Consider the following 19980-nt stretch of genomic DNA (forward strand, 5'->3'; position numbering starts at 1 on the left):
GGGGGGGGGGGGAGAGAGGGAGGGAGCGGGCGGGAGAGAGAGAGAAGGGGGCGGCCAGGGCTACAGCAGGGGCGCTGCCACGCGGCCCCTCCCGCTGCGCTGCCGCCTGTCACGAGGGCTCCGCTCCGGTCGGCGGGGAGGGAAGGAAGAGGATTGCCCTGCAGGGCGCTCTGGTTCTCCGCGCCGCTGCCCCTTACAGGGCGGCTGGAGCGGAACAAGAACAACAACAACAAAAAAGCGGCCGTGCCCCCCTAGGATTGGGCAGAATGCCGCCTCCAACAATCTGCCGCCCCAAGCACCCGCTTGCTCAGCTGGTGCCTGGAGCCGGCCCTGATGCTACCTAACTAGAAATCTGTTGCCAGAATCAGATATTTGAGATTTGAGTTCTGTTTAACTGAACTTCTGTTGTAGTAATCTGTTTAAGGTGGAATCTCCATCCTTAGAGGTTTTTAAGGCCCGGCTTGACAAAGCCTTGGCTGGGATGATTTAGTTGGTGTTGGCTCTGCTTTGAGCAGGGGGTTGGACTAGATGACCTCCTGAGGTCTCTTCCAACCCTAATCTTCTATGATTCTATGAATTGTGCCTCAAAGCACTTAAGCATGTGTTTAACTTTAAGCATATAAATAGTCCAATTGACATCAATGCTACCTATATACTCAAAGTAAGCACATGCTTAAACACTTTGCCTGATCAGGCTTAGTAGCCACTGCAGGACTTGATGGCCCAACAAGCTGATCTGATGATCTATGATTAACATTGAACTTTAAAAGTCTGGCTGGAAGAAAACACTTTGAAGGACAATTTATTTCCCCTGTCACCCCTTCAGCAAACTAGTAAGAAAATGTAATGGGTGGGCTCAGTGGTGCTGGAAGTGAAACAGTGACACAGCGTGTACTGTGAGTAAAGTATTACAGAAGTGGTGGTTGCTTATTTCCACTCTGAAATGTCAGTAAAAAAAGCTGTGTGGGGGTGTTAGTGTTGGTGTGTGAGCATGCACTATCCTGAATGGGTGTTGGGAGTTCTGGTATGCATGTGTGCTAGGTGATGTGGAATGCAAACATTTTTCAATACCCACTCAGAATCTTTGAACTGACTCTTATCTGGGGATATTGTTTTTTTGTTGGTGGTTATTTTCCCCTTTTCCTATTCAAAGAAGTCACCCAAGAGCTCCAATCACTCATCTTCCACATGATACAATGTGATGCTTTGATCAGCACTTCAAGGGCTTCTGAAGAACTGCTTAGCAAGTTTGGGGAAAAGGGAGAATTGAAGGAGAGATGCAACCCTAGCTCAGCTGTTTTAATTTTTCTTTCAAGAAATGTTCAAGGCATCTGGGGAATCTTTCACCTGCTCCCCACATTCCCTGCTCAGCACAAACCATCTGCAAAATGTCACGCTGTTCTTTTGCTGCAATTATGAATGGTGAACTTTCTGCTCTGAACTCTTTATTATTAGTATCAGGGGCGGCTCCAGGCACCAGCGCAGCAAGTGCGTGCCTGGGGCGGCAAGCCGCGGGGGCAGTCAGGCTGCCTTCGGCAGCATGCCTGTGGGAGGTCCGCCGGTCCCGCGGTTTCGGCGGGAATTCAGTGGCAGGAATGCTGAAAGCGCCGCACCGGCGGACCTCCCGCAGGCATGCCACCGAATCTGCGTGACCAGCAGACCGCCCGAAGGCGTGCCGCCGAAAGCCGCCTGACTGCCGTGCTTGGGGCGGCAAAAACCATAGAGCTGCCTCTGATTAGTATTAATTTATTTGTAGGACCTACAAGCTAATCAGCGATGCAGGCCCCATTGTGCGAGGCACTGTACATACATATAATGAAAAGACAATCCCTTCCCTGAAGAGCTAATAATCTAAATATAAGACAGAGGTGGATACAACAAGCAGACAGAACGAAACATGAGGCAAAAGTGAGGTGATTATGATTAGTGTAAAAAGCAGCAATCATAGCACATCATTTGCCTGGCCAATGTTGAGTGTTTGGTAGACATCATGGGAGAGCTGCGTTTTAAGGAGACACTCGAAAGAGAAAACGTTACATAACTGCAAGCTCAGTCATCTTCAGATGTCAGGCAGAGCCCTCAAATTAGCACATGATTATACCATAGGCCTATAACAAACCACTGATATAAATGCAAACTTTGGAGAAAGGCAGATCTGGGTTTTGGAACCAAACCACCAGTGTGGTTCAGGCCCATCTCTGGTGATTTCTAGTTGTTTTGGACAGTGGTCAAGCTGGGTGGATGGGAGAAATCAATTTTTTCAACTTATTCCTCAAATCTGTCCTCATTTTCCCACCTTGCTGCCCCTGTTTCTGCCCTTCCTTCTCCCCACCCCCCCAGTCTGCAGTAAAAAATGGGGGTATGGCACACTACACTGGTTTACAATGGGTCTCATGGTATTTTAATTTTTTTCAGTATTATTCAGTTTTGTAAATTAAAAAAAAAAATCCCCATTTTGGGACCTAAACTACCTAAGCGTGACCCTTTAAAAGAATGAGATCTGCTCTGCTTTGCAGGGACATAAGGACAACATTTTCAAAAGTGTCTTGCTCATTTAACTTGAGATGCCTTGGGCCTGATTTTCCATTCCTCCACTGTGCATTCCTCCCATTCCTCCAATGGTGTATTGTGTGTGTATGTATGCTACTATCCGCTCCACAGCTGGCTGCATTTCAGTGGTGCTGTATGCTGGTAATCTGCTTTTGGGCTCATTTTGTATGAAAGCTGCTGTATAAATGTCTATTATGAAACGGTTTTGTTTTCTATCGAGCTAGGGGCATTGCAGGCCCATACAGAGCGTTTTAATACCGGATATCTCACGAGCTGCTAACATTTGTTTCTAGCACCGAATCTGGACAGTGTAACATCAGACTTAGAAATCAGTCCAGCAGGATTTAATCTGGCCCTGGTCCAACACTGGAGGGGCCAAATTCATCCCCTTGTGTAACTTTACTGAAGTCAATGGAGTTACATCAAGGGTTAATATGGCCCGAACTGGCAAGTCATGGACCCAGATCAGTGTAATTATCGTTCCCTGGATGGTGCTTCTGGCGCTGACTTTGTTGTAGCTCTTATGACTCCCAAACCTTTTTTGGGTGAAACACCCCATTTCTCCTCTTAGCTCTAGGTCACTCACATATCAAGTCAAAGAAATAAGAGGACACAAAGACGTCAGTGACGGTGCACTTTGCTGCTACACTATCTTTGGGCCATAACAGTTTAGACTGAACCACAACGAGTGTATAGGAACTCAGGGCCTTAGAATGCATCAGGGAGAGCTGGATCATATTAGAAGCAATAAAATGTAGCACGAACTCCCTGGATACAACTTAAAGCACTCAGCTACTGCCAGAGAATCTCTATGAAGAGGGGAAGTGCTTGTTACTTGTATCCTCAGTGGCTGATATGTGAAGAGAGAGGAACCCAAATCCACGAGACACAAGTTTATGTAATCCCTTCCCTCACAAGGACGGCTGTGTTGGGAGGTCGCCAGATTCCTGCCAAATTATTCAGTCGTGCCTGTCTAGTGAGTTTTGAAAGAGACACTTGATTCATTCTTGCCAGTTTCATGAAGCATGGGGCGAGGGGGGAGGAGAGAGAGGAGCTGAAAGCATTTATGCGGAAATGTTCTTTTGCTCAGTATGTTTTGTGGAACATCAGTGGCATTTTGATGTCTCATTCCACCTAAAGCCCAGTCACATTGTATCCAAAGCAGTGAGGCAAGGATGATTTTGTTTCTAATAAATTAGCAACAGGGAGAGATAGGAAACCCTTCTTTGGATACGTCAACTTGGATGAATTGGCAGTTGGCATTTTGCACACCTTTATTTTATATGAACAGACTAAGTCCCATCCCCACCCACAACAGAGCACACAGGGCCTGAGGCAACATCCAAACTCAGCCCCTTTCTGGATTTTGGCTTTATTGATAACTAACGCAATATAAGCCTCAGCATAAGCTTCCTCCTTGAGCTTGGCTGGCCCTAGTGATCTTGCTCCCCAGGACATCATCTGTCCTAGCTACCTCTCTAGAGGGCCACACCTACTAACAAGCAGCACCTGCCACAGTGAATTAGCAGAACTTCAGCAGCTTTATGCAGGGTTCTAGCCCCCGGTTAGAGGGTGGGTTGACAGAAGAGCCCTTCCCCCTGTTGCATGCTAGATAAGTATTAAATAATATCAGTTGAACTGATACCTCTCAAAAGCCTGGCATTAGACATCAAGCCAGGGCACTGGGAGGAGTACTCTGTGCTGAATCACTTTCCTCAGTCTCCTGGGTTTTCCTTGGTGGTGTCTTACACAAGGGCAGATTAGGCTTGACCATGTTTAACCTATGGCACCTGACACGGCCACAATCTAAAATGCCTTGACTGCAAGTGCAATATACAATCGCCAACTGTCTATGGTACTGCCATTTGAAATACAAGTTGACCTGTTCCCCTCACCCCCACTCTGCAGGCTGGAATCAGGAGTGGCTGGCAGCACAGGGGTTTTCATTGAATGCCCCAGTGATGGGGAGAAGAGGATGGAAAACTATAACCATGCTCCATGTGACTGGAAAACCACCTAAAATAACACAAATGGACTAGTGGTTGTCCCAGCCTTTCACTGTCTTTGCAAGTCAGATTCTAGGAGAGAACTGCAAGACCCCGTTGGATTGAAGTGAGAGCGAGAATTTTGTTTTGATTGGGATGCAGCTTGGAGCAAGGTGTCACTCGTGTGTTTTCGAAAAGGGCTATAAAGGAATTGGACCATCTCAAATATAAAAATCTAAGGGCATGGGATTGTCTCTTTAAACTCACTGCATGGAACCTTGTCCTTCAACGGCATTACAGACGGTAAGTAAAACAATAATATTTCAGCTAGTCCAGCTATTCCTAGCAGAATGGTCTGCTATTGCTATTAAGCTGCTCTCATTCTGCCTCTCACCCAACATTCTTTGCTCCTGGAGCTCAGGGGAAAGACAACCTGGAATTTACATTGCATCTTGATTACAACAGACACATTAAAAGTGCAAATGAAATCCAAATGCATTTCATGCAGCCACTGATCTTTTCCGCTCTGTCAGGAGGTGCTGAACAGGAAGCCCCATCTAGAGCAGCTCCACCGTTGACAAAAGGAATGCCTAATTCAATACATAAACATTTTTAACCCTTTGCCTGTTCTCCTGTCACTTCTAATCTGATGCCAATGTGCTTTTGCACCCTTTGGGGAAACCAGGGCTGCGAGCCAGAGGAGAAACATTGCAGATCCACCGTCTATTACACCATATGCCCCTTGAGTACCCCAAGACATAACAAGCTAAGATCATAATTAATACTCCGTGTCAGAATGCCAGATGTTAAGTGATGCGATTTGTAAATTTAAAGTATCTCTGTGTCAAACCCTCTCAACTTCAGGGAGGGAAGAAAAAGAGGCTCTATGCCTTTAAGGCAATCTTTTAACTCTAACATCAGTTAGGATTGACTTCATCTCTTGGTAATTAAGGTTACTCTACTGGAATATGTATTATTCTTCCCTGGTTATAGACAGAAGATAAATGGAGCAGAGGGCAGTGCTTGCCTCCCACTCCGTTGATTCCCTTCTTCCCCTCCTACAAGGATTTTCACATTACGGAAACCAACCCACAGTTTCTTCTGCAAAACCCATGTCGTGGTTAACCACACACTCTACAACCACGTTCCAGTTCAGAGAACAATAAGAGACAGCAACACTTTTGCTCACATATTATCTCTTTCTTCTGCCTCCACCATTCTGTGCTAGCACTTTGGAGAAACAACCATGAGAAGATGGCCTCTCCATTCCCATCCAACTAAAGGTCTGCTGGAACAGCCTGAAGTTAATCGAATAGACTAAAGGTTCCTTGTGTTGCAAAGAACTGAATCCAACTCAGGCAGGAGCATGAGCAGCCGTGAGAGGCTAGTTGCACCTAGTACAAACCCACCTGAACTCAATGGAGCCTGTGCCACCGCTCACCTGTGCTACCGCAGCTCGATGAGGGCTAGCATGAGTATGTCTTCGCGAACTGGAACCACACCCCTCACTCCAAATGTAGATGTAGCCTGCAGTAAGCTGCCTAGCAGAAGCAGCATTTTGAAATACAGTAACTCTGGGGCAAGACACCATGATAGAATAGATCTCATAAAATGAATAACCCTATACATGTAAATCAGCTATGAAGAATCTGGATAAAAGTAGATGAGATGGAATCTTCTCCAGCACATGAATTCCATGGCATCACAAAGGCTAAGTTACCCCTCTAAGACCCTACAGCCAATAATACATCATACTTTTCAAAGTGCTCTACTGATTAATCCTGACACTATGCCCTTGACATTCTATAGACCAGAGAAATCAATGCTGAGGTTAAGACAAAGGAATCTGTCAGTGCTGGGATTAGAACTGGAGAAATCCCGAATCCCAGTCCCCTGCTCAGGCCACTAGCCCATGTCTCGCTCTCCCACTACAGTACTGAAAATGTAAAAGCCTGTATGATGTATGCAGAAAGCAGTACCTCAGGTGTAAGGGATTGCTGACCCCTTAAAAATGTGTGTGAGCTGGAAAAGGAATTGAGGTATGCTCAGCAGGCACTCTCCGAAATTTGTCATGTTATACACAGCTGAACCACTCTCACTTTCGTTTAGCATGGCATCTAAGCACACACTTTTGAATCTTACACGTCGCGACACAACACACACTTAAAAAACTAAAATTTCAGTGAGTGGCGCTGAGACCTGGCATGCACCTTTTGAACCCCCTCCCCCGGGCAGCCCTGCCCCCAACTGACATCCTTGCCAATGGTGCACACCATACATAATGTGTGTACAGCTGTGGGTGCCAACGTTTTCCAGGAGCTGACGTGAACTGAGAGGAAAGCAGGGGGGAGGAGAGAAGGGAATGAGTTGGGCTGTAGGAGACTTTTACAGAGATGTGACAGATAAAGAAGGAAGCAGAAGAAAAAGTGATTGTGTCCCAGTTGCTTCCCAAGAAGAATTAAAAGGAGCTGGGAGAACATGGGAGAGACAAAAAAGACTTTAGTGCTAAACTGCGAAAGCGGATTACCACAGAGACTGGTTTGCTTAATGCAGTAAATGGAAGTCAGCCACTGAGACAGAGTCACATCCTCCATCCAACTCAGCCTACCTGCGGGTAGTTCAGGGGCAGAATTCCTGCATGGCAGCGTGAATACTTGTCATTTTCATTGGTATTATCTTGAGAGAGCAGTGGGCAAGGTGAAGTGAAGCTACGGTTCAGGTAAGCGGAGGCTGGGGATAGGGTAGAACGCTTTTTTGCTGGAGGTACAAAATGCAATGACCCAAACTGATTGATAAGGGTGAACAAAGACGAGAAGCGCACTCCAGGAAGAAGCAGCACAGCACGAGGCAGTGCTGTGGAGAAGCAACTTGGGAAAAACTGCATTGGAGCTGAGGAGAGAGCAAGACAATGTTGCCAACTCTCCCAGTGTGATCACAAGTCTTGTGATAATTAGTGTTTTCCTTAAAGCCCTGGCTCCTGAAGTCACATGACCACGAGAGACCCTCAGCTTCCATTTTTAAAAAAAAGTAAGTTTCAGTCTCTACCATTGGGGAGAAAAGCCTGCAAACTTGACCTGAGTGCACCCTAAAGGTTCCAAAACCAGAAGGCAAAGAAAAAGAACCCAATCTTACTATATTTGTAAATCTCCTGATTTTTAAGCCAACATGATGATTTTTTGAGGCTCGACTCATGATTTTTCAGTGCATGGGGTAGGCAATACTGGACTTGTCTGAACCTCTCTGAATCCTAATTAGCTAATTGGCTGCTTCTTGTAATCCCCAACAGGAGAGCCTGACCCCAGTGTCATGACAACACACGCTGTATATGACTCTGGTTTAAGTCTACAGCATGTGTGAAACCAAACTGTGGGATAACTCTAGTGTCAATCCCTTATTCAGACAATCTTTAAAATAATACTCAAGGACACTGCTATAAAGAAGGAAGAACGTGCTTAAAAACACACATTTAAAAAAAAATAAAAACTGGATTTTCGTACTGGCAAAGGTACAAGATTAACATCATAAGCACAATCAATAATGCACAGACAGAGGCAGGTACTGCAGACATACAAAGGGCCTGTAAGCCTGTGTGGCCATCCTGACCTGGAGGGATGGCTTCACAAGATGAGCGGTTAGTTTAGTCACCAGGGACACTACCTTCAACTCTTAACCTCTGTGCCTTACAAGAGTGCCAACTAGTACCATTAGTACTTGTGCATTTTCCTATATGAATTCTTTTCCTCCAGGAAATGGGCTGATACCCACCCGATGGGCTAGGACAGACCTCAAAAAGATTAGGGGTCTTGTTCGATTCTCCTGTGAAGACATGCATGGAATGTGGTGTCCTCCAAACCCTACTGAGTGGAGGAACTGATATATATGAGTGAAAGAAAGTGCCAGAATGAGTGAATAAGGGGAGAAGGTGCTAGTGTGTGAACTTAACAGACCCAATCCTTGCCACTGAGCGCCCTCAGCTCCCAGTGACCTCACTGAAGGCCTGTGTCTGATTCCAATGGGACTTGAGGCCATTTGGCATCTTTCAGGAGATGCTCATTACCTTGCATGAGCAGGCCCGATGCAAAACTGAATTTTGCTTTAAGAAATTAGAAATTCAGAGTCACAGTGGAAGTTTAGGAGCTAAGGATTAAAGTTCAAATCAAGCTGCTTATACACTCGGTCTCAGCTTGACTGTTCTCTGACCGTAGGAGTTCATTTCACAGTGCCAGGAAGAGTGTAAAAGGAAAAGCAATGCGAAAGAAAGGAAGAAAATCTTCAGAAAGCAGAAATCCAGTCAGCCGTAACTCAGAAGGAAAAACACCACCCTCCTGAATTATCCAGGCCACAGCTGCCCCTAGCGCAATGCTGGAGCAGTGGTTCCATAGTGACTCAAGAGCCATCCACACCATTTCCTCAGTACCTGGGTATTCCTTGGAGGGCTCCCATCCACATTTTGACCATGCTGAACCCTCACTTTACATACGAGACCTGACAAGAACACAGCCTGAGAAGGTAGGGCCGTGGCATCCGTGGGTTATTCTCATTCACACTTGCAGTTGATCCAATGGACTCCCCCGGCATGTATATCTACAGCACAAAAGTCGATGAATTCAGCTCTCTCAGAAGACAGAAATATCCAGGATTTATGAGCTCTGTCACTTCAGATACTGATGCTTTCCTTAGTCTTTTGTCAGAATAATGACTCAAGATTATGTTAATGAGACTAGAACAACATCACAGGCTGATAGGCAGGGGGCTCACATTATGACAGCATTGTTTACAGCAGGGTTGCCAGCCACTGGTACATATGTCAGTGCTCATACTAAAAGGTTACAGGATTGGCATGCTTGATCACCCTTCCCTACCTTAATGATGAGCCTCCATTCAGATGTGTGCCTGATAAGCTACCAAGTAGCTTGTGCTGGTGGTTGCATGAAGCTTAGGGTTAGACCACACACCACTGTATGAGAGATGACAGGAAATGCCAGCCTTGCATAGCCCAGATCTTTGTGTAAGGGGACTGTTGCCCCCTTACTAACATTCAGTGGGGGTGTTTTGGTTGGCTAGCTCCCAGCACTAAAAGGGGAAGGGTCGATGGCAAATCAGGAGCCTGAGACTGACAGTCCCCAGGAACAATGGGGAGAGGCCAATGCTCCAGATCAGCCTGATTGACAGGGCGGGCAGGCTAATCAGGGAGTCAGGAGGCCAGGGGGGTCCCGTCCTCCGTGTGAGCTGGAATTGCCTGGGTCAGACAGAGTAGGGCCGAGCTAAGGAGAGAGCAGGGGCCCGAGCTAACCTGCTGGAAGCAGAGCTGCAGCCCCAAAGCCAGAGCACAGCCCAGAGAGAGCAGAGCTGCCCTGAGAAGAGAGCTGCAGCAACCAGAGCCAGAGGGGCCAGACAAGCAGCCAGGAAGCAGGTCAGAGTTGGGAGCAGAGTCACAGAAGCAGCCTGCAGAGCAGACCTGTCCTGGGGGCAGAGCTGTAGCAACCAGACCCAGAGAAGCCAGAGAAGCAGCCCAGGGAGCTGGAGGCAGAGCAGCAGCAGCCGTGCTGAGGCAGAGTGGAGCAGGAGCTGGAGCTGGAGCTGGGGCTGGAGCAGTCCGGAGCCAGGTGCGGTGAGCAGCTGGTGAGAGCGAGGGGGACCCTGGGCAGTGGGCCCAGCGCAGGGAGACACCTCAGCCAAGAGGCTCTGCAGGCCAGACTTGGAGGGGGATCGTAACCCTGACAGGGCGGGGGCAACGCTGGGAAGAAGGGTCCTGCCACCTAGAGCCTGAGAGCGTGTGGCCACCGCCAGAGCAAGTGTCCAACCCGCAGCGTCTCTGCAGCACAGCCAGGGCCTGAGAAGGAGGCCTGGAACCTACAAGGAACAGACTGTGAACTGCCCTGACGTTCCAGAGACACTGTTTGTAATGTTCCCTGCCACAGAGCAGGGTGATGTGTTTTCCTTTAACCTTTCCCATTTTTCCTTATTCTTTTTTTAAAATTGTTAATTAAACAACTTGTATTTGCCTTAAATTGTATGAAATGATCAGTGGGTCAGGGAGGTGCCCAGGGCAAAGAGAGTACCCTGGAGTGGGGACACCCTAGCCCCTGTCCTGGGTGACCACAGCAGGGTTGGGGGTCGAGCCCCCCAGGAATCCTGGGCCCAGCCTTGTCGGGGTTTACGAGGACTCTGCCAGACAGGAGAGTGGAAGGGGAGTCCTCAAGGGCAGGGAGGCCTCTGGGTAAAGGGAGTGGGAGCGAGGACTCAGATCCTTTCGCTAGCCCACTTCACCGGGGTAGTGCAGAAGCCAGGAAAGTTCCCCACAATAGCGGGACCATTCCCCCGCTTACATTTGCTTGGTGTTACCTCTAGAGGCTGGAATGACCATTATAACTGAGTCCCTGACCTGTCTGCTCAAGTGCCAGGTTTCACAGTTCATACAGAAATGCTGGGGTCATCTGATTCCAGATCATACACTGCAACCGACACCCAAAAGTGAACGTGGGGCAAAGAGCCAAATTAAGGGATACATGAGAAAATGAGCAAGGCACGCAGCTGACAAATGGAGGTGGGATTTGCTGCTAGCATAAAATCCTCTCAGCATGTTATAACCTCTGTTCCGTGATTCAGTGTTTCTGGTGTCTAGAATGCACAAGACTAGAAGTGCAGGCTGGCCAGATCTGGGTGGGATGAGGGAAATCTGGGTCTAAAATGGAGGGACAGGCCTCACGCTGAGGAGACTGCTCAACAGCGTTTGAGTCACTGTTTTCCATTCCTCATGATCCTTTGTGTGAAAAAACAACTTTTTGCTTCTCTGCTCAGGGTGTCGAGCCATCCAGCGGTATGGATTTTTTTGCTCATTTTACAGCAATTTTCAGGTTTGACCACATGGGTGTTCAGTGCCTGCCACAGGTCCTGGGGGAACAGCTGCAGCATACAGTCAGAGCTTTTAAGCTTCTCTCAGAAATCGACAAACATCTCATGCACATATTTATAGGTCTCATATGGGAAATGCTTCATAACTGAAATATTTGTTCCACAGGAAGAACAGCAACCATTCCCCTCACCAAGACCTTCCTCTGTTCCCTCTGTCCATTTCCCTCACTGTGACCTTCTCCAGCACTTCCATCTATTCCCCTTACTGTAACTTTCCCCTGTGACTCCATCCATTCCCTCACCGTGACCTTCCCCACTGACCCCTCCCGTCCATTCCCCTCAATGTGACCTTGCCCTCCGTCCCCTCCGCCTATTCTCCTTACTGTAACTTTCCTCGGCCCCTCCATCCATTCCTCACTGTAATGCTCACCATCCGGCCTTCTACTGTTTTCCCTACAGTGGGACACTCATCCTCACTTGCTTTCCTCCCCCCACATTACTTCCTGCTTCCATTGCTCCCTCCCTGGAACAACCATTCCCACCTTTTGGACTTTTTCTTGGCCAAATCCTTCCCTGTGACTTCTTAACCCAACATCATCATGTCCTGCCAAAACATCTTCAAGCTCTGATGCAATGTCATAACATCATTATGTTTCATGGCTCTGATGTCTGGTTTTATGACCGGTGAAAATTCCTGCAGGCTCCACCTAATAAAACTGGAACAACCCAACAAATCTTGAGACAGAAACCCTGTTTCTTGCAGTCTCCTCTCATGGTAACTAGCTTGGAAAAATAAACTCTACCCGGTCTAAATTTCAGCTCTATTCCCTGCCTCCCTGATACATTTCCCCCTTTGTGAGAGTTGCTGTCTTCCAGCCCTGGAAAATGTTTTGGGATGGCTTCATTCGAAAGATGCTCGGCACTGAATGCCTCATCCTCACTGTGCCCTGAACAGCACTGATTTCATGTGGGTTTCATTACCTTTTTGCAGAGAACCATCTGGTGATCAAAGAGGAAGAAAACACGCTGCTGGTTCCGTCCATAAGGCTGGTAAATCCAGGACATCTCCCCGGTGTAGATCAATTCGGAGCTCCGATCCAAGATGTCATCTCCCTAGGGGGCACAGAGAACGAGGCAGAGTGAGCCACTTTGCCAAGCCGGATGTATGCAGGCATATGGGGTGGAGCGGAGAGAAGCACTGATTCCGAGGGGATTCTCCTACCACTAGATACATCAAAGCACCACTGTTTATTTTTTAACCAGAAAACTAGAGGTGGAAAACTAAAAATACTGATTTGGGGAAAAGAAAGAGAAAAAGGCAGAGATTTTGTTTCTATGGATTGATTCAGATTGAAAGTGAAAGAAGAGACAGCAGCACCGTCAGAACAATCCCCCACTCAGGTTGCCAAACCCAATTACCCCCCAGTGTCCCCTCCCAGGGCCAGAGCCCCCCTCCTACACCATAGGCTCCCTTCCCGGGATGCCAGAGCCCCCACCTCCACCAATGCCCCTCACAGGCTGTGAGCATCCTCACTGCCCTTCACAAGCTTCCAGAGCTCCCTCCATCAACACAGGCTCCCCTCACAGCCTGCCACTGTCCCTGCTTCCCATCACAAACTGCCAGAGCCCCCTTTCACCACAAAGTCTCCCTTCCATGCTGTCAGTGTCCCTTCCCATCACAAGCTGCCTGAGTACCCCTCTTCCCCAGGTGGTCAGATTCTCAGCTATGGAGGCTGTCAGAAGAAGCCAATAATGCAGGTTCTGAGGGGCTACCTTCAGGCAGGGCTGTGAGGGGAACCACCCACTCTTTAACTTATCAGAGCTGTCCCGTTCAGGCCATCAAGGCAATTCCCTCCTTCCCCCTGGGCAGCAATCAGAGCCCCTCCACCCACCGGCCACTGGAGCAATTTCCCTGTCAAACCCCTCTCCCTTCAGGCTCTCAGGAGATCTCATCTCAAGCCCCCCATGTAGGGCTGGGCATCAGAGTAAACCAAAACAGACTGTCTGTTCCCTGCCTCCTGGGGCTGTCAAAGCCTTTCCTTACAGTTTGTTAACCACTCCCCCTTTGCAGGGGATTAGAGCCCCCAGCCCAAGCTGTCAGGACCACCCTTGTTCAGGGTGGCAGCGTCCATCCCCACACGCTGTCAAAGCCCCCCGCCGCAGGCTGCCAGAACGCCTTCCCCCTTCTTTTCTCCCCCTCAGGTTAAAGCTTGTTTTCTTCTCCAACATTTTTTTTAAAGGACTCGTGAGCAGATGGTCTTGAAAACACAGCTCCTCTCCCACTCTGAGAGAACAAATCCATTCACCCTCTGCTAATTGGGCTGAGATTTTGTTTTTTGGGGGAGGAGGGACGTTTGAGTTAATTAAAATCTATTTATTAAAACGGGTGAATTCACCACCACCTGCACTGTGTATCTGTCTTATTCTGTGAGCCCTAGACGTACCCCTTACTCTGAAACTTCACAGGCAGACTCAGAAGGGCTCTGGCAACAGGGCAGGGGCAGGACTGAGAAGCAAGAGTTAAAAAGTGAGTAGACAATTGTTTGGATCTGGATCCAGATTAGGTTCTGGATATGTGGCTGGACCAGGGCTCAGTTTAGGGTTAGACGATGATGAACAACTAGTAAGGTTTCAGCCTGATATGGTGGAAATCTTGTGGGAATAGCTGTTCTCGTGCCACTTCAGTCACACCCAAATGGGGTCCAGAAAACAGGCTCCCTTCTGGATTCGCATGTGCAGGTAGAACCAAAATTGAACCCTCCCCCACCGTTTCTTTGTGTGGGGAGGTTAGACTTGAGGCCCAGTTCAGGCCAATCTGTAGTTAAGATCGCTCATTTATTCTAAATGAATGTTTGGGTCCAGTGACAAGGGAAAATTCACTGAGTCATAGCTAATGCATTGTCACAGCGTGTTCGGTTCCCACTGCTGCAGCAACTGCAACACAGCTCCCGTGCAGCCTTAGTGAGGTATTTCTCTGTCTATCTTGCGCTCATCACCATGGTCTCTGTGCACCTCATCAGAGCTAGTTGAGCCCTGCACACTTGCACAGAGCAGGGAGTAGAGCTGTTTGTATGTCTTCTGGCACCTCAAATGAGTTCAAAATCAGAGTTAGGAATTAGGCTGAGTTGCCTGCTGGTCAGAGCCTTCTGCTTATAGAGGCCATGAGTTGTACGCACGCATGAGTTGCTGAGGCTCTACAGATAGAATAAGGAACCTTGAATAAGGAACCTCTCAAAAGCCTGGGGGCTCCAGAAATCACTGCCCTTGCTTAGGATACATCAAGTTATGCAACGAGGGAGGATTCATACAACCCCATCGATAATAATTTCTCATTGCAAGGAAGAGGTTGCTTGCTAAAAATAGAACGCAGGCTTTGTGAGACTGGTTTACTCCAGTGGTAGCATCCAAAGCCTGAGGACACAGAGAGGACTCTGTAAACACTTCTACTTGATTAGCTGAATCCAAACTGTGTAGTCCCTGCAAGGGATGTAAAAATGAGATCTAAAATTATAGGGTTTTTATTACATTGTGTATGCTAGGGAAACAATTTAAACAGTATATTGGCTATAAATGGATGCATTCCAAGATTTTGTTTGTTAGGAAAGATGTCTTGCGGTTAGCTTTCAATTAATTAATACACAACTGACCGGTTTTCATTACACAAGCAGCAGCACCCAGTGAGGCATGCTTTCCCAGCACAGCCCTCCTAGCATTCCTCCTGTAAGCACAACAAGGGTATGTCCACACAGCAGCCGTGAGTGTGCTTGACCTAGCGTGCTAAAAATAGCAGTGTGGCTATGGTGTCACAGGCAGCGGCTTGGACGAGGCACCCGAGTTCACGCCCAGGGGAATGGGTGGGTTTGTGCTCAGGGGTCTCGCCACACTGCTATTTTTAACACGCGAGCTCTACTAGAGCTAGCATGTGTCTGTCTACCCACATTGGGAAGCCTGCTCCTCCTTGCTTTGTAGACATACCCTAAAGGTACGTGGGCCTCTCCTAACAGAATTAAGCTGGGATGCTGAGGCTAAGGGACTGTGTATTTAGGCTGTATAGTCTAGTCATGTGGATGGAGGCAGCCAGCTCACGTCCACCAGTGAGGAACTCTCTAGTGACCATTTAGTATTCAGCACTGAACAGTCAATGCTGGCATGTCCCAAAAGAATATTCATTTTCTTCTCCTTTTCCCTAAGGAGCCATGAGCCTAGCTCTCCTACATAGCCAGCCTCATAGATTGAGAAAAATTGCTAAAGACAGTGAGGGTAGAATCTCAGCAGCTGTGAATTGGCATAACTCCACTGACTTCGCCCAGTTCACAGCACCTGAGGATCTGGCCCAACAAATCAATTGACTCAAAACGGGGGGAGGGTCTGAAATCACTCAGGGCCACATTGGTAGACCCGGCGCACAAAACTGCATTCACATAATTTATTTTGGCGGCTGTGTATGCAACTTCCATTGGCATGTTTTACAGTGGTAATTATAGGCCATTTTGATGGCAAGTAGGGGTATTTTATCATGGCAACCGTGCATTCAAATTTTGTCTGAATTTTCTGAAAATTTGGCCCTTGTTAGGGGTGAAACTCAGTTTCTAATATGTGTGGTCGAGCAACTGTGATAATGCATCCCTTCTCTTCCCCTGAACCAACCAATGTAATGGCTACGCAAAGACTAATGCACAGCCTGGATCTGAGTCCCATACACAGACTACGGAGAGGTATGTGTCCTGCTCCAAGTTAAGTGTAGAAAAAAGAAAGTCAAATTCTCATTTCTCCTTCAAGCCGTCATGGGCAGGGCCTGAGCACTTAGCGGGCAGTAGGATAGACCAGAAGGTCAACCAGTTGGAGGCTGAGACTGTGCTTCATGCTCCCTGTAGGCTGCAAGCATCACAGAAGTGACACACAAGGTCTGGAGGGCCAGTTCCAAGGGCTGCAGGGGAGGGCCTATGCCTGTGTGACTGATGAAAGTTGTCAATCATCAGCTTCCCAGCTATGCCATAGGTGAGCATTGCTTTCCATAACCAGGCAGTGGAGGAAAACTGCGGGAGGGGGAGCGGGGGGGAAGGGAAGGGCTTCATATAATGAGCAAAGGGTATGTCTACACTACAGGATTAATCAGAATTTAGATAATTCGAATTTGGGAAACAGGTTGTATAAATTCGATTGTGCGCGGCCACACTAAGCACATTAATTCGGTTTTTAACCACATTAATTCGGTGGTGTGCGGCCACACTACCCCATTACTTTAACCACAGTAATTCGGTGGTGTGCGGCCACACTAACCCTAATTCGAATTAACAAAATCGATTTAGGCGCTACTCCGCTCGTCGAGGTGGAGTACAGAAATCGATTTTAAGTGCCCTTTAATTCGAATTAACTGGCTCTGTAGTGTGGACGGGTGAAGGGTTAATTCGGATTAAGGCAGCTAAATCCGAATTAAAGTCGTAGTGTAGACCAGGCCATAGAAGAAACAAGAGTTGAGAACAACAGCATTACAGGGAAGAACCCTTTAGCATGGGCAGAAGGACAGTATCCCCCCACATGACCAAGAGGACCTCTGAATAAACATTACCAAAGGCTGGGGAAAGATGCTTAGCTTCTGAAAATCATTCACCCCCTCCCCGTCCCCAGCCCCAGCCCACCTCCTGACACAAGTCCATGCTATTACTGCCAGGCAGAGAATCTCCTTTCAGTGAGCAGGGCCTTTTCTGACTGACACTGCTGTGCTCTAATTAGTGACTGATAATCTGATTGGCGCTCTGGGCGATGGAAAGATCAGAAAAAGAAAAGCAAGCGAAATGTCGTCCTTTTCATCAGGCTCATTTTTGATGCCTTCTGTCGCTGAGGGAAAAAAATCTGTTTCAGTCCCAGATTTGATTTTTCCCAGGAGGTTTTCTCATCAAGCTGCTCTAGCTTTGAAAACAGTACATTCGTTGCATGCATCATTTTTTTATGCCAGTCTTTGGGTTCAATAATGCAATATTAAGCTGAAGCCAACTATTGTATATTACATAATTAGGGCAATGAGTCTTCCATTAGAGGATCCATCAGGAACAAGAACTAAAGAACATTTAAAAGGATACAGTTGTCAATTATATTTTTCTTATTCTTTTTTTTCCTTCATGTGAATCTAAGCCTCTTGGAAACTGCTAAACTGACACCCCAGGGAATCCAGGGTGCAAATGTCTAGGATTCTACTGAGACTGAAGTCCTTTGTTTATGGAATGGGCAATGACAATTCAAGCTTCTTTTAGACAGATGAGCTAGATTTTCTCTTGTGTCAAGTGTTCTGCCACTGGCGTAGGGTCTTTCATGGAGCCTATACCAGTGGAGGATTTTAATGGCCAGGTGGAGTTCTGACACACAGTCTTCTGCGTTTCACAAGCACCTACATTACAGGGGAGGACAGAGTTTTATTGAACTGCTGTCACAGAAGCAGCAGAGAAAGCCCAAAACTCTGCATTCTTGTGGTTACCAGTGAAAGTGGGACCACTATTTCAACTTGTTTCAATCTGGTTACAGAAATACATTTAAAAGAAACTCTGAGAGGATAAATTTATATCAGAATATAACAACTTGTAGGTCTATATTAGTACCTATATGTTTCCCATTACTGTAGCATGTGATTCCCCTCACTGTCGTAATTAGGCTTGGAAGGATTAGATTTTTTATCAGTAAATATCAATTTCACCATACACAGATATTGACTTTGTATATTTTGGCGTATGTTGTTGACAATTTGTGTTTTAACGGTTATAAAGCGTTAACTTTTTGAATCTCAATGTGTACTGTCGTTAAATAATTATTGTCTGACCATCCTCATAATTTCCCGCCATTGTGAACATTTAAATCGATAAAAACTGAAAAAATGCTTAAAAATAAATGTTATCTGTCAAAATTATAAAAAAATAATAAAAATTGAGTTCTGCCCAGCCTCATTGTAATGTATGCCTTTAATGAGTCATATGGAGACTAACTGACATGCCCAAGGCCACACCGGAAGTCTGTGGCAGAGCAAGAAAGTGAACACATGCCTCCTGTGTCCCAGGCCAGTATCTGAACCAATAGTCTATCCTCCCCCCAAATTACCTTAATTGAGTCTCTGTAAATGATGAGACTAGACATAAATGGGGGTTGCTTTTATGCAAGACCACTAAACTTGTGGGAACGATCTCTTCACTACATTACCCACTGGCCAGAGTACATTACAAAAGGGCATGAGTACAAGAGGTGGCCAAGGAGGAGACGGGCTGCTCAGGGTAGGACCTGCCTGACCTATTTCGAGTCTGAGCCAGATGAAGCTTGGCATGTTGCTGTGAACTGGCTCCAAGAAACTTTTTCGTGTCAGTTTTGCCTACCCACTTCTCAATGTCAGCAGCTGGGTCTGAGCGCATTTAACGACAGGTAAAGGGACGACACTGAGCAAAGGGAAATGTAGGGCAAACATCAGGTGAGAGATATCGCAGGGGTTCTCAACCTTTTTCTTGCTGAGGCCCCCCTCAACATGCTATAAAAACTCCAGGGCCCAGTGGGGGGGACAGACCTTGGGGCTCCTGGCTGGGGCGGGCCCTTGGGAATAGGCATAGTTTCACCTCTATTTTGGGGTGGAAAGGGCTGGAGGGGCTCGAGTCAGCTCTGCACAACACGGTCCAGAGAGGGAGCGCCACCCCCTGACTCACTCAGGAGCCACCCAGCCTGTCTGGGCTGTGGGGGGACACAACCAAAAAATATAACTCAGGGTGCAGGCAAGAGGTAGCTAGGGGCTGTGTGCAGGCAGGGAGGTAGCTCAGGGTGCAGGTAGGGGGTAGCTAGGGGCTGTGTGCGGGCAGGGGGGTAGCTCAGGGTGCAGGCAGGGGGTAGCTCAGGGTGCAGGGAAAGGATAGCTAGGGGCTGTGTGAGGGCGGGGGGCGGGGGTCGCTCGGGGTGCAGGGAGGGGTAGCTAGGGGCTGTGTGTGGGCAGGGGGTAGCTCATGGTGCAGGGAGGGGGTAACTAGGGGCTGTCTGCGGGCAGGGGGGTAGCTCAGGGTGCAGGCAGGGGGTAGCTAGGGGCTGTGTATGGGCTGGGGGGGCTCCCAGTGCGGTTCCCAGCTTCAGCAGGGTGTGGGGGCGTGTGCTGGGGCTCCCGTCTTCAGCCCCCTACTGCTCCTGGCTTGGGGCGGGGGAGATTTGCTGGCTTCAGCCCCATGCAGCTCCTGGCTTTGGAGGGTTGGCGGGCCTCCGGTGTAGTGGCACAGACTATTCTGCCACACCAGTATCAGTCCCGCACCACTCTCGGCTTCGGGAGGTGGGGGGGTGCAGCTTCAGCCCCGTGCCACTCCCGGCTTCGCGGGGGACGGGGGAGGCTGGCTTCAGGCCCGCGGTGCTCCTGGCTTCGGGGGAAGGAGGGGCGCAGGCTTCAGCCCCGCAGTGCTCCTGGCTTCGGAGGGTGGGCAGCGCCGGCTTCAGCCCAGCACCGCTCCCGGCTTCAGCGCCGGGGCTTGGGGCACCGGGTTTCAGCCAGCCCGCGGACCCCCTGAAAGCGCTCCTGGACCCCTGGTTGAGAGCTTCTGAGCTATCGGACTGTGAACCAGTCTCCCAAGGGAAGCGGTGGAAG

The 19980-nt window shown here is 48.2% G+C and overlaps 1 protein-coding gene across 1 annotated transcript in view; it reads right to left on the reverse strand.

Moving 5' to 3' along the window:
- ARHGEF9 (Cdc42 guanine nucleotide exchange factor 9) overlaps positions 1-19980 on the reverse strand; it is a 294569-nt gene that overhangs the window by 19497 nt on the left and 255092 nt on the right. Inside the window, exon 10 of the mRNA XM_024209276.3 lies at positions 12372-12503. Within this exon, the coding sequence (XP_024065044.1) occupies positions 12372-12503 (132 nt within the window). The remainder of the gene's footprint in view (positions 1-12371; positions 12504-19980) is intronic.

Source organism: Terrapene carolina, unplaced genomic scaffold, assembly GCF_002925995.2.
Source record: "Terrapene carolina triunguis isolate 2854851 unplaced genomic scaffold, T_m_triunguis-2.0 Scaffold131, whole genome shotgun sequence".
Lineage (NCBI taxonomy): Eukaryota > Metazoa > Chordata > Testudines > Emydidae > Terrapene > Terrapene triunguis.